Source organism: Hyla sarda, chromosome 5, assembly GCF_029499605.1.
Source record: "Hyla sarda isolate aHylSar1 chromosome 5, aHylSar1.hap1, whole genome shotgun sequence".
Lineage (NCBI taxonomy): Eukaryota > Metazoa > Chordata > Amphibia > Anura > Hylidae > Hyla > Hyla sarda.
Window position 1 is genome coordinate 213,002,918 of NC_079193.1, and position 12,741 is coordinate 213,015,658.

General features: G+C 41.6%; 1 protein-coding gene across 1 annotated transcript in view; it reads right to left on the reverse strand.

Moving 5' to 3' along the window:
* Positions 1-7,503: 7,503 nt before the first annotated feature.
* Positions 7,504-12,741, reverse strand: part of LOC130272641 (enoyl-CoA delta isomerase 2-like) — a 31,936-nt gene continuing 26,698 nt past the window's right edge. Inside the window, exon 9 of the mRNA XM_056518475.1 lies at positions 7,504-7,841. Within this exon, the coding sequence (XP_056374450.1) occupies positions 7,686-7,841 (156 nt within the window). The 3' untranslated portion in view covers positions 7,504-7,685. The remainder of the gene's footprint in view (positions 7,842-12,741) is intronic.

Consider the following 12,741-nt stretch of genomic DNA (forward strand, 5'->3'; position numbering starts at 1 on the left):
AGGGTCCTGTTCCAATTTTTGTTTTGCCCTTTCTGCAGCACCTGAAACTGCGGATACTGGAAACCTGTGCTAGCATTTCTCCTGCAGTGTTGCTATCAGTGTGTGAAGAGTGGGAGAAGAGGGTTGCATTGACAATCCAACACAATGGGCAGCACATTCAACACATTTTATAAGTGGTCAGAAACTTGTAAATAACTCATGAAAGAATAAAGTTATGTTAAAACCAAGCACATCGTTGTTTTTCTTGTGAAATTCCCAATAAGTTTGATGTGTCACATGACCCTCTTCCTATTGAAAAAACAAAAGTTGGATTCAAAATGGCCAACTTCAAAATGGCCACCATGGTCACCACCCATCTTGAAAAGTTTCCCCCTCACATATACTAATGTGCCACAAACAGGAAGTTAATATCACCAATCATTCCCATCTTATTAAGGTGTATCCATATAAATGGCCCACCCTCTACTTCAACTACTTTGGCAGTTTCCTATAACAACCAGCTCAATTGACCTGATTTGGAATTGTTCCTAGGCATATTCTGTATTTCCAGCAGCCTCCGCCTTATCACAGACAGAATAGGAAGTCTCAGCTTAATTTTTTAGGCTTAGTAATGAAAAATGCAAGATTTCAGAATTATTTTATAAGCTAGATAGTAAAATGGAGAATTAAAATAATTACAAAAAATTCTTACAAAATGTGTAACATAAAAACTTTGTTTAAGCAAAAGGGCATTTTTAATGACACATTCCCTTTAAGAAGAGAATTTCTCTGTGGTATGCAGGCATAATGCCTCTAGTTCTAACATAAAAGATCTGTGCACACTTATCTAGTATGTGCATTATGCCTCAGACTAAATTCATATGTCTTTAAATGGGTCTACTGTTAAGCAAGCAGTAAGTTTGTGTAGATGTAGTTCTGTTTTACCAATATTTTTAAAAGTCAGTTTGTAGACTGTTCCATTATAAAGATGGTGGCATGATGTACAATCATTGTTTCTATAATCAGATTAGACTAAAATGAAACTTATTCTGCAGTTTAAACAAAAATCAACCTAACAATCAAACTTAAGCTCACATTTTTTGAGAACCCAAAAACAAATTCCCTATATCTTGTTGGCAGCAATTTCATATAAAAAATGCTTGTCAGGTTCTCTTTAAATCTTGGCACTCTGTAAGATGATGCAGAGTAGAAAAAAATTACATCAGGGGTAGAGTATAGCCTGATTTTTTTTCATGTAGATTATAGATGGCAGTATGTATTTTTTACACAATAGAGATCGTAAATAAGAGGAGGTAGTTTTCTAAACAGTGTTATTAAAGGGGTACTCCGGTGCTTAGACATCTTATCCCCTATCCAAAGGACAGGGCCGCTGGGGACCCCCGTGATCTTGCACGCGGTACCCCGTTTGTAATCAGTCCCCGGATCGTGTTCGCTCCGGGTCTGATTACGGGCGATCACAGGGCAGGCGGCATGTGATGTCACGCCTGCGCCCCCGTGTGACGTCACTCTCCGCCCCTCAATGCAAGCCTACGGGAGGGGGCGTGATAGCTATGACACGGGGGCGTGACGTCACACGCCCTGTGATCGCCCGTAATCAGACCCGGAGCGAACACACTTCGGGGACTGATTACAAACGGGGTGCTGCGTGCAAGATCACGGGGGTCCCCAGCAGCGGGACTCCCGTGGTCAGGCATCTTATCCCCTATCCTTTGGATGGGTGATAAGATGTCTAAGCACCGGAGAACCCCTTTAAGCTAGCAGAGGCTTTTAGTTGTGGCCTGTTATCAAGATCTACTAGTCTAATGACCACAATATGTTTGTTGAAAAAACATAATCATGTCATTTGCTATTCAGTATCTATAATTCTTGTAAGTTTGTGAAAATATAGCTATATAGCTTCTATATTAGTCCTATTTATTGCTAAGTGTATTATTTTAATCAGTTTTTATTTTAGTATTTTAAAAAGGGGTACTCACTAACTCACTAACTCCTAACTCCTCGCATCAGACAGGAAAGCCAAAGCGACCTGGCAGCGCTGTCTGGCACTGTTCCTCTTTACAGTTGCAAATTTCACAATGCATGCGATGAAGAATTAGTGACAATGTTGTTAAGATGGTTTCCAACTTTTTAACCCCCTCTGTTTTGATTTTGTTTTCATTATAATAGATTTTGGGGGAAATGTATTAATAATTATCTCTGGTATTTTATATTATGGTAGTATGTATTGTGGTCCCTCAAGTCACAATACTAATTGGTTCAATGATGACTATTGTATCTTGAGACCATGGGGGAGATTTATCATAACCTGTCCAGAGGAAAAGTTGTCCAGTTGCCCATAGCAACCAATCAGATCGCTTCTTTCATTTTTCACAGGCCTTCATGAAAATGAAAGAAGCAAGCTGATTGGTTGCTATGGGCAACTGGGCAAGTTTTCCTCTGCACAGGTTTTGATAAATCTTCCCCCATAACTCTATGTAAACCTGGAAATTGTTCTGAAGCCCAAAAAAGTGAGGATTTAAGAAAGAAATAGATAACTTATATAGATGAAGCAAGAAAGATCTGCTGTAAGCTGTAAATTACTTTCTGTGTAGAAGACAGGAGCTTCCTCATGGTCCTGCACATTATATACACACACACACACACACACACACACACAAAATGTTCCAAAAAAATAAAATTGAGCCGCCCCACCTGGTGTCCAAAGGAGACCAGCTAACCCTGGCACAGGTAAAGAGTATTAAAGAACATGTAGTACCTCCATGTACTGTAGTGCAGCGCTACCAAACAGCCAGCGGTGCATGCACTTCTAGTAATACAGGTGTTTTACCAGTGTAATGTCCATTCTGATTGGTCAGTTCTTCCAGCCATTAACATTTTTCGCAAATCTGGACTGATCCAGAAAGGACCACTGTATGTTTAAAATATTGTAACCTGAGGCCATTGTAAGTTGAGGGATCATTGTATTTACTGAATGTTTGTATTAGTGGGGATCAGTCTTTTGCTGCCACACAAATATACCATAACAAATCACATAGTAAGCTAGTTAAAATGTGTCATGGCAAGTGTGATTAAACTAGACTACCTGGAGTTGTATGGTGATACTTTTTATTTTGTATTTTTACCATTGTCCATAGAAATGATCTGACAATGTTGCATCATATGTGGACTGCCAGTTTCCCTGAAGTCTTGCTCTATCATCAAACATGAATCGGATCAATTGAAGTTAACCTCTCTTATTTTCCTGGAAGATAAGCGGAGTTGATGGGTGCAAAAATACCCCTTCCCCCCCCCCCCCCCCAACTCTTAATTAGAAGGGGGGGGGGGGGGGAGTGGGTGTTGAACACCCTGTATGTAAAGCATTGATTAACTAAAATACAGGGGCTACTTGACTGACAGATCACCTATAGGAGCTTTGGTTCCCCAGGGGATTGGGATATTGGTGTTCAGTAGGTGCTACACAGGTCTACAATAATGAGTGCAGTCTGGTGGCAGATCATTTAAGTTTTACGTCTCTTGTAAAAAATTTCTTGTGACTTTTATTTTTCTGTTTCTTTTACATAGGGTGAGTTGTGGAATGCAAACAGAGTGATTTCTGGGATTGTGACCAAACATAAGCAGTTTCCTGTTCGGACATACGTAGACATCAATAAAAGTTTTTTCTTTTATGATGTGTCCTGTGATTTTATTTTTTAAGTAACGGAGGGGAAATGGCTGGGGATGAAATATTTATTTCAGATGCATTTTTTTTATATATTGTGCTTTTCAAGACCAATATTACAACAGTATTTGTTTTCCATGTTAGTGTATCCTTAGTGTTATATGGGCACACTCATTAAAACAAATTTTTGCTATTGCACTCCTTATGGTAAATAAAATAATCTTTCTAATGTACTTTGTTTAAAAAAAATATGTATATGTCTGTTTTATTTTTGTTTAAAAAAACATGTCACTAGCTGTCTCTCTACTTGTCCAGAGCACATTTTCCCCCTTCTTTTGCACAGACTTTAGACTCCTGCTGGCCTGGCAGAAGTCCAAAATCAGGAAATGCTGCGGTGGGTGTGCAGCCTTTTCCAATCATAGCTCATCTCACACATTGAACTGTTCTGGGCTGAGTGAGGGAGGAAGTTCTCCCCTGTATGGCTTCAGATGATGTCATGCCTGCTGGGGAATGCCCCTTTCCAGTCTGTGAATCTATCTGAGCAGAAAATACAGAGCAATATCAAGGTAGAAAACTAAAAAAATAATAAAATATAAAGGCAGGGGGTGGTTTATCATGAAGGGGGCAGTAAACTGGGAGGATTATAAAATTTAAGAAGATCATGAGAGGTACTCTTTAACCTGTTGGGGATGGAGGGCTGTACGACCTCAGCCCGCTCCCTGTCTATAACACAGGGACACGTCGTGGCCACGCGTCATAGCGGGTTAGGCTCGGCACCTAGCAATAGCCGGGAGGCGTGGCTAATGCCGCGCTATTAACCCTTTAGACACAGCATTCAAAGTTGAACACCGCATCTAAAGTGAAAGTAAACCATTGCCGGTTAGCTCAGGGGGCTGTTCTGGATTACTGCAATGAAATCGCGACATCCCAAACAGCTTACAGGACAGCAGGAGGGTCCCTACCTGCCTCCTAGCTGTCCGATCGCCGAGTGACTGCTCAGTGCCTGAGATCCAGGCATAAGCAGTCAAGCGGCAGAATCATAGATCAATGGTTTCCTATGAGAAACCATTGATCAATGTAAAAGAACAGTGTGTGCAGTGTTATAGCCCCATATGGGAGCTATAAGATTGCAAAAAAAAAAGGGAAATAAAATAAAGATCATTTAACCCCTTCCCTAATAAGTTTGCATCACCCCCTTTTCCCATTTAAAAAAATAAACAGTGTAAATAAAAATTAACATATGTGATATCGCTGCGTGGGGAAATGTCCGAATTATAAAAATATATTGTTAAGCCGCACAGACAATGGTGTACGCGGCAAAAATTTCCAAAATAGCGTATTTTTGGTCACCAAAAAGTCAGTGACCAAAAAGTCAGATCAATACATAAATGGTACCGCTAAAAACGGCGCAAAAAAAATGAGCCCTCAAACCACCCCGTACGCGGAAAAATAAGTTATAGGAGTCAGAAGATGACAATTTTTAACGTATAAATTTTCCTGCATGTAGTTATGATTTTTTCCAGAAGTACAACAAAATCAAACCTATATAAGTAGGGTATCATTTTAACCGTATGGACCCACAGAATAAAGTTGTCATTTTTTACCGCAAAATGTACTGCGTAGGAACGGAAGCCCCCAAAAGTTACAAAATGGTGTTTTTTCTTCAATTTTGTCACAATTTTTTTTTCCCTGTAGATTTTTGGGTAAAGTAACTGAGGTCATTACAAAGTAGAATTGGTGGCGCAAAAAATAAGCCATTATATGGATTTTTAGGTGCAAAATTGAAAGGGTTATGATTTTTAAAAGGTAAGGATGAAAAAAGGAAAGTGCAAAAACTGAAAAACACTCCGTCCGAAAGGGGTGCTCTGGCTCTAAGACATCTTATCCTCTATCCAAAGTATAGGGGATAAGATGTCCCCCGCAATCTGTCATGCAGCACTCCACTATCATCAGCCCCCGGCGCGAACATCGCTCCGGGTCTGATGAATAACGATCACAGGGTCGGAGTATTGTGACGTCACACTCCACCCCCTCATTGCAAGCCTATGGGAGTGGGCGTGACAGTTGTCACCCCCCCCCCCCCCCCCCCCCATAGGCTTAACAATGTAAAGGCCTAAATCATTGTTCAAATACAATTTCCAACAAAATTTGGTTTATTAGTTGTAGCATTCCAGATAATTAACTTTAATGACATCACATATGTCAAACATCAAGTATGGTAAAGTGGTACTCCAGAGAAAAAAATATTTTAACTGTTATCAACATGATCAACTGTTGATAATGTTATACATTACATTAAAATTTTTCAATTTAAAAATTCAAGCCTTTCAGTAGTTATCAGCTGCTGTATGTCCTGAAGGAAGTTGTGTAGTCTTAAAACTATGCTCTCTGCTCTGAACAGTTCTTAATACAGACAGAGGTGGCAGCAGAAAGCACTGGGACTAACTGGATGTACCCCTTTAAGTGTTGTATATCATGTAAAGATCCACAATATAATCTACTTGCTACAGCACATAATGATTACAATGAGGACAATACAGTCCTTTAAAGTAAAGGTTAGAGATGAGCGAACTTACAGTAAATTCGATTCGTCACAAACTTCTCGGCTCGGCAGTTGATGCCTTTTCCTGCATAAATTAGTTCAGCTTTCAGGTGCTCCGGTGGGCTGGAATAGGTGGATACAGTCCTAGGAGAGAGTCTCCTAGGACTGTATCCACCTTTTCCAGCCCACAGGAGCACCTGAAAGCTGAACTAATTTATGCAGGAAAAGGCATCAACTGCCGAGCCGAGAAGTTCGTGACTAATCGAATTTACTGTAAGTTGGCTCATCTCTAGTAAAGGTAATAGAATCAGCACAAGTTCATTATATTACTATATACAGGGTGACTCAAAAAGGATCTCTCATAACGGAAAATATAGCTCAAATTAAAAATAGACACTCTATCCCAGTGGGAAAATAAATCACTACAACAGTAGAATTAAGGGCTCAAATAAACAAAACAAAAAAAAAAAAAACATAAGGCATTCTCTGCAAAGTCTGATTGCTTCTTTTTTTGTCAATGATATTGTCACTGGCCAGAGGATGAACACAGATGGAGAAAGATCTTTCAAATGTAGTCAGCAGGATGGTGTACCACCACATTTCAATTCAGATGCTTGCCAAGACTTGAACATTGGCTCAGCCATGTTGGAAACAACGATTTACCAATGTAGTGCTGGCCTTAGTGGGGAGTCCATAGCCAAGGAATGCTGGCAACTGTCTGGACAGAATTAACTACCAACTAGACATCTGCAGTATCACGTATAATAATCAACTTGAACATTTGTAGTGTATAGCTAAAACTTGGATAGTGTACCTTTTCTTATTAAAGGAGAACTCCGGAATATAAAAATTGTCGCCCATACTGCCGGCAGTAAAAAATAAATAAAATAAAGATGTACATATCTTCCTCCGCTCCCCCAGGGCCTCCGGTAACAGTCTCCGGTCTCCGCCGCGATCCACTTTCTGGTTGCCGGTGGTCGGATGAGTCATACTGCGCTCAGCCAATCACCAGCCGCAGCGAAGTCAGACTCGGCTGGCGATAGGCTGAGGGACAGTGTGAAAACGCTTCAGGACACAAAATTTTTCACTACACCAGCACCTGGGGCCGAAAATGTCACACTGCCGCTCAGTCTATCGCCGGCCGAGTCGGGACTTCACTGCGGCCGGTGATTGGCTGAGCGCAGAAAGACTCTCCGACCACTGGCAACCAGGAAGAGGCTCACGGCGGAGGCCGGAGCCGGTTACCGGAGGCCGGTATGTACATCTTTATTTTTTTTACTGCCGGCACTATGGGGGACAATTTTTATGTTCTGGTGTTCTGCTTTAATACATTTGTGTTTTTTTGGGTTATGAATACCAAGGCTATAGTTTTGCCCCGTCCTTTTTAATCTTCCTTTGTATAATATTTCCATAATGTGTAATTGTGTATCCATAAAATAACTGTTATTGTGACAATAGTTATGCTATCTAAGTCGAAAAGAAACATCACAGCTTTGCTTTCCTTTGGAAAAACCGTTGTATAGCATTGATGACATCCTCTGAATTTGCTCTTTTAGCAAGAAGTTCAAACTCTGTTTCACAAACTGCATGAAGTTTTTCTTTCTCCACATTGCGAATCAATTGTTTGGACAGGGCCAAGCACTAATAAAAAAAAAGTATAATATGATTAATTTAATATAATAATGCATTCTCAAAATTATATAAATTTACATTGATTCAGTGATTCAGTTAAAGAGCCCATGTTATAATAAGTATTACAAAATAGTAACTAGTGACAACTTCTTGTGCACCACTGGAAAGTCTCACAATGTACACTTAGGTAATAATTAGAGAGGAGCAAGCCAAGCCTGGTCTCGCTCAGGACTGCTGAACTTTGAAACATTGGCAGGTTTATATTGCCATCTAAAAAAAAAAAAATAATATCTCTGGTAAAAGAATTGTTGCACGGGTTAGAGGACAGAGCACCCCTGCCATGTCCTCTGCCAGTAAGAATGTTGGTGGCAGTATCTGCACCAGTACAGGTAGCAGCAGCTGCATCAGCAAGCAAAAGTTGTCACTGTCTTCCAGGGGTTGTGTGGTTTGACTCGTTCTAGGTTATCTGAGGAGGAGGAAGAAGAGTCTGACGACATGACGTTGAGCGATGTGTCATCTACAGTTTTATGGCATGGTGGAAATGTCCACCCTAAATGGTCTGTTTCATCCTCTGTCTTTGCCCCACCCCCTAGTGCTAAGCAGAAGGATAGGAGGCGTTGTGTGGACGACAGTCAACCTTTGGAGTGTGTTGCAGAAAAGGTGGAAGCAGTGGTCGATCATAGCACTAGTGGGACTGGTGGTGGGGATACTGTAAGGCAACATCGTGGATGTGTTGAGGATGAGCAAGGAGCCCATGATCAGACATTAATGCAGAGAGGAGTGGTGTGGATGATGATATGTAGAGATGAGCAAACTTTTCAAAAATTCAATTCAGCCGATTCGCCAAATTTTCCGATAAAGTTCGTTTCGATCCAAATTTCTTTGTGGCGAATCTATATAAAAAAAAAAGGCTATTTCTAGCCTACATACCGCCTCTATAGGGGTGTAGAACACTGTGCTGTGTTCTAAAATGCATATGGAGTGTGCTGGGTTATTGAAATAATACTGTTATTCAGAATAACATGCAGATTACTGCCATCGCTTTTAGAATCACAGCAGCACAATTACAGAGCCTGGTGGTGGCATCAGTATCAGAAGACCATATAGTGGCTGAATGGCACAGCGTGGAGGTGTTGGCAACATGAGGACACCATATAGTGGCTGAATGACACAGCTTGGATGAGGCTGAAGCATGAGGACACTATATAGTGGCTGAATGGCACAGCGTGGAGGTGTTGGCAGCATGAGGACACCATATAGTGGCTGAATGACACAGCATGGACATGTTTTCAGCATGAGGAGACCATATAGTGGATGAATGGCACAGCCCGGAGTTGCCAGCAGCATGAGTAGGCATTAGGCCTTCACGATCCCTAAGATTAAAAGAAGAATTAAGAAATTTAAACCGAAGATTTTGGATAGCGGTTGCTACCTATGAGAAAATTTGAAATTCCCAGACCCAGGCCCAACAGCGGCATCAGTAACCCATATATTGCCTGAATAACACAGCCTGGAGTTGGCTGATGCACGAGTACACACCAGGGCTTCAATATCCCCCCCCCCCAAAAAAAAAACACAATTTTAGAAATGTTTGAAAAAGATTTTGGATAGCGGGTGCTACCTATGAGAAAATTTTTAATTCCCAGACCTAGGCCCTGCAGCGCCATAATTTTTTGATTTGAAATTTAAAACAACCTTTGCATGTCCCAGACCCCAGCGTGTGGGTACGAAGGACCAAATCCAACAAGCCCCCACAGGGCTCATGTGGCCGTGAGATTTAGGCGCAACGTCTCCATTGCCCTGACCGGCCATTGTTTCCAAGACTTCTTGCCAAGGCAAACCATGTGAAGAACAGCGTGACACCGCCGTGACCTGCACACATGGTATGCTGAAGGGCCACTGAGACTTGTCCGGGCAGTGGAGGCTTAACCCCTTAAGGACCCAGCCATTTTACACCTCAGGACCCAGCCATTTTTTGCAATTCTGACCACTGTCACTTTAAACATTAATAACTCTGGAATGCTTTTAGTTATCATTCTGATTCCGAGATTGTTTTTTCGTGACATATTCTACTTTAACAGTGGTAACATTTTGTGGTATCTTGCATCCTTTCTTGGTGAAAAATCCCAAAATTTTATGAAAAATTTGAAAATTTTGCATTTTTCTAACTTTGAAGCTCTCTGCTTGTAAGGAAAATGGATATTCCAAATAATTTTTTTTAATTCACATATACAATATGTCTATTTTATGTTTGCATCATAAAATTTATGTGTTTTTACTTTTGGAAGACATCAGAGGGCTTCAAAGTTCAGCAGCAATTTTCCAATTTTTCACAAAATTTCCAAACTCACAATTTTTCATGGACCAGTTCAGGTTTGAAGTGGATTTGAAGGGTCTTCATATTAGAAATACCCCACAAATGACCCCATTATAAAAACTGCACCCCCCAAAGTATTCAAAATGACATTCAGTCCGCGTTTTAACTCTTTAGGTGTTTCACAGGAATAACAGCAAAGTGAAGGAGAAAATTCACAATCTCCATTTTTTACACTCGCATGTTCTTGTAGACCCAATTTTTGAATTTTTACAAGGGGAAAAAGGAGAAAATGTATACTTATATTTGTAGCCCAATTTCTCTCGAGTAAGCACATACCTCATATGTCTATGTAAAGTGTTCGGCGGGCGCAGTAGAGGGCTCAGAAGCGAAGGAGCGACAAGGGGATTTTGGAGAGTATGTTTTTTTGAAATGGTTTTTGGGGGGGCATGTTGCATTTAGGAAGCCCCTATGGTGCCAGAACAGCAAAAATCCCCCACATGGCATACCATTTTGAAAACTAGACCCCTTGAGGTACGTAACAAGGAATAAAGTGAGCCTTAATACCCCACAGGAGTTTCACGACTTTTGCATATGTAAAAAAATAAAAATAAAATTTCACTAAAATGTGTGTTTCCCCCCAAATTTCACATTTTTGCAAGGGTTAACAGCAGAAAATACCCCCCCAAACATTGTAACCCCATCTCTTCTGAGTATGAAGGTACCCCATAAGTTGACCTGAGGTGTACTATGGGTGAACTACAATGCTCAGAAGAGAAGGAGTCATATTTGGCTTTTTGAGAGCAAATTCTGCTCGGGGGCATGTCGCATTTAGGAAGCCCCTATGGTGCCAGGACAGCAAAAAAAAACAACACATGCCATACCATTTTGGAAACTAGACCCCTTGTGGAACGTAACAAGAAATAAAGTGAGCCTTAATACCCCACAGTGGTTTCACGACTTTTGCATACGTAAAAAAAAAAACAAAACAAAAAAATCACTAAATGGTGTGTTTCCCCCCCAAATTTCACATTTTTGCAAGGGTTAATAGCAGAAAATACCCCCCAAAATTTGTAACCACATCTCTTCTGAGTATAGAGGTACCCCATAAGTTGACCTGAAGTGCACTACGGGCGAACTACAATGCTCAGAAGAGGAGTCATATTTGGCTTTTTGAGAGCAAATTTTGCTCGGGGGGCATGTCGCATTTAGGAAGCCCATATGGTGCCAGGACAGCAAAATAACCCCCACATGGCATACCATTTTGGAAACTACACCCCTTGAGGAACGTAACAAGGCGTAAAGTGAGCATTTACCCCCCCCACTGGTGTCTGTCATATCTTTGGAACAGTGGGCTGTACAACATTTTTAATTTGCACAGCCCACTCTTCCAAAGATCTGTCAGACACCTGTGGGGTGTAAATTCTCACTGCACCCCTCATTACATTCCGTGAGGGGTGTAGTTTCCGAAATGGGGTCACATGTGGGGTTTTGTTTTTTTGGCGTTTGTCAAAACCGCTGTAACAATCAGCCACCCCTGTGCAAATCACCTCAAATGTACATGGCGCACTCTCCCTTCTGGACCTTGTTGTGCGCCCCCAGAGGACTTTACGCCTACATATGTGGTATCTCCGTACTCAGGAGAAATTGCGTTACAAATTTTGGGGGTCTTTTTTCCCCTTTACCTCTTGTCAAAATGAAAAGTATAGGGCAACACCAGCATGTTAGTGTAAAAAGTTTATTTTTTTACACTAACATGCTGGTGTAGACCCCAACTTCACCTTTTCATAAGGGGTGAAAGGAGAAAAAGACCCCCAAGATTTGTTAGTCAATTTCTCCCGAGTACGGCGATACCCCATATGTGGCCCTAAACTGTTGCCTTGAAATACGACAGGGCTCCAAAGCGAGAGCGCCATGTGCATTTGAGGCCTGAATTAGGGATTTGCATAGGGGTGGACATAGGGGTATTCTATGCCAGTGATTCCCAAACAGGGTGCCTCCAGCTGTTGCAAAACTCCCAGCATGCCTGGACAGTCAACGGCTGTCCGGCAATACTGGGAGTTGTTGTTTTGCAACAGCTGGAGGCTCCATTTTGGAAAGAGTGGCGTACCAGGCGTTGTTCATTTTTATTGGGGAGGGGGGCTGTGTAGGGGTATGTGTATATGTAGTGTTTTTTACTTTTTATTTTGTGTAAGTGTAGTGTAGTGTTTTTAGGGTACAGTCACATGGGCGGGGGATTACAGCGAGTTTGAGCTGCCGCGCAAAATTTGCTGCATTGCAAACTTGCAGCCCGATACTCACTGTAAGCCCCCTGCCCATGTACATTCACAGGGGGGGGGAGGACCTCCAGCTGTTGCAAAACTACTACTCCCAGCATGCCTGAGAATGTTTGGGAGTTGTGGTTTTGCAACAGCTGGAGGCACACGGGTTGGGAAACACTGAGTTAGGAAACAATGTTTCCCAACCAGTGTGCCTCCAGCTGTTGCAAAACCACAACTCCCAAACATTCTCAGGCATGCTGGGAGTAGTAGTTCGGCAACATCTTTAGAGCCAGATGTTGCTGAAGTACAACTCCCAGCATGCTTGGAGTTGCAG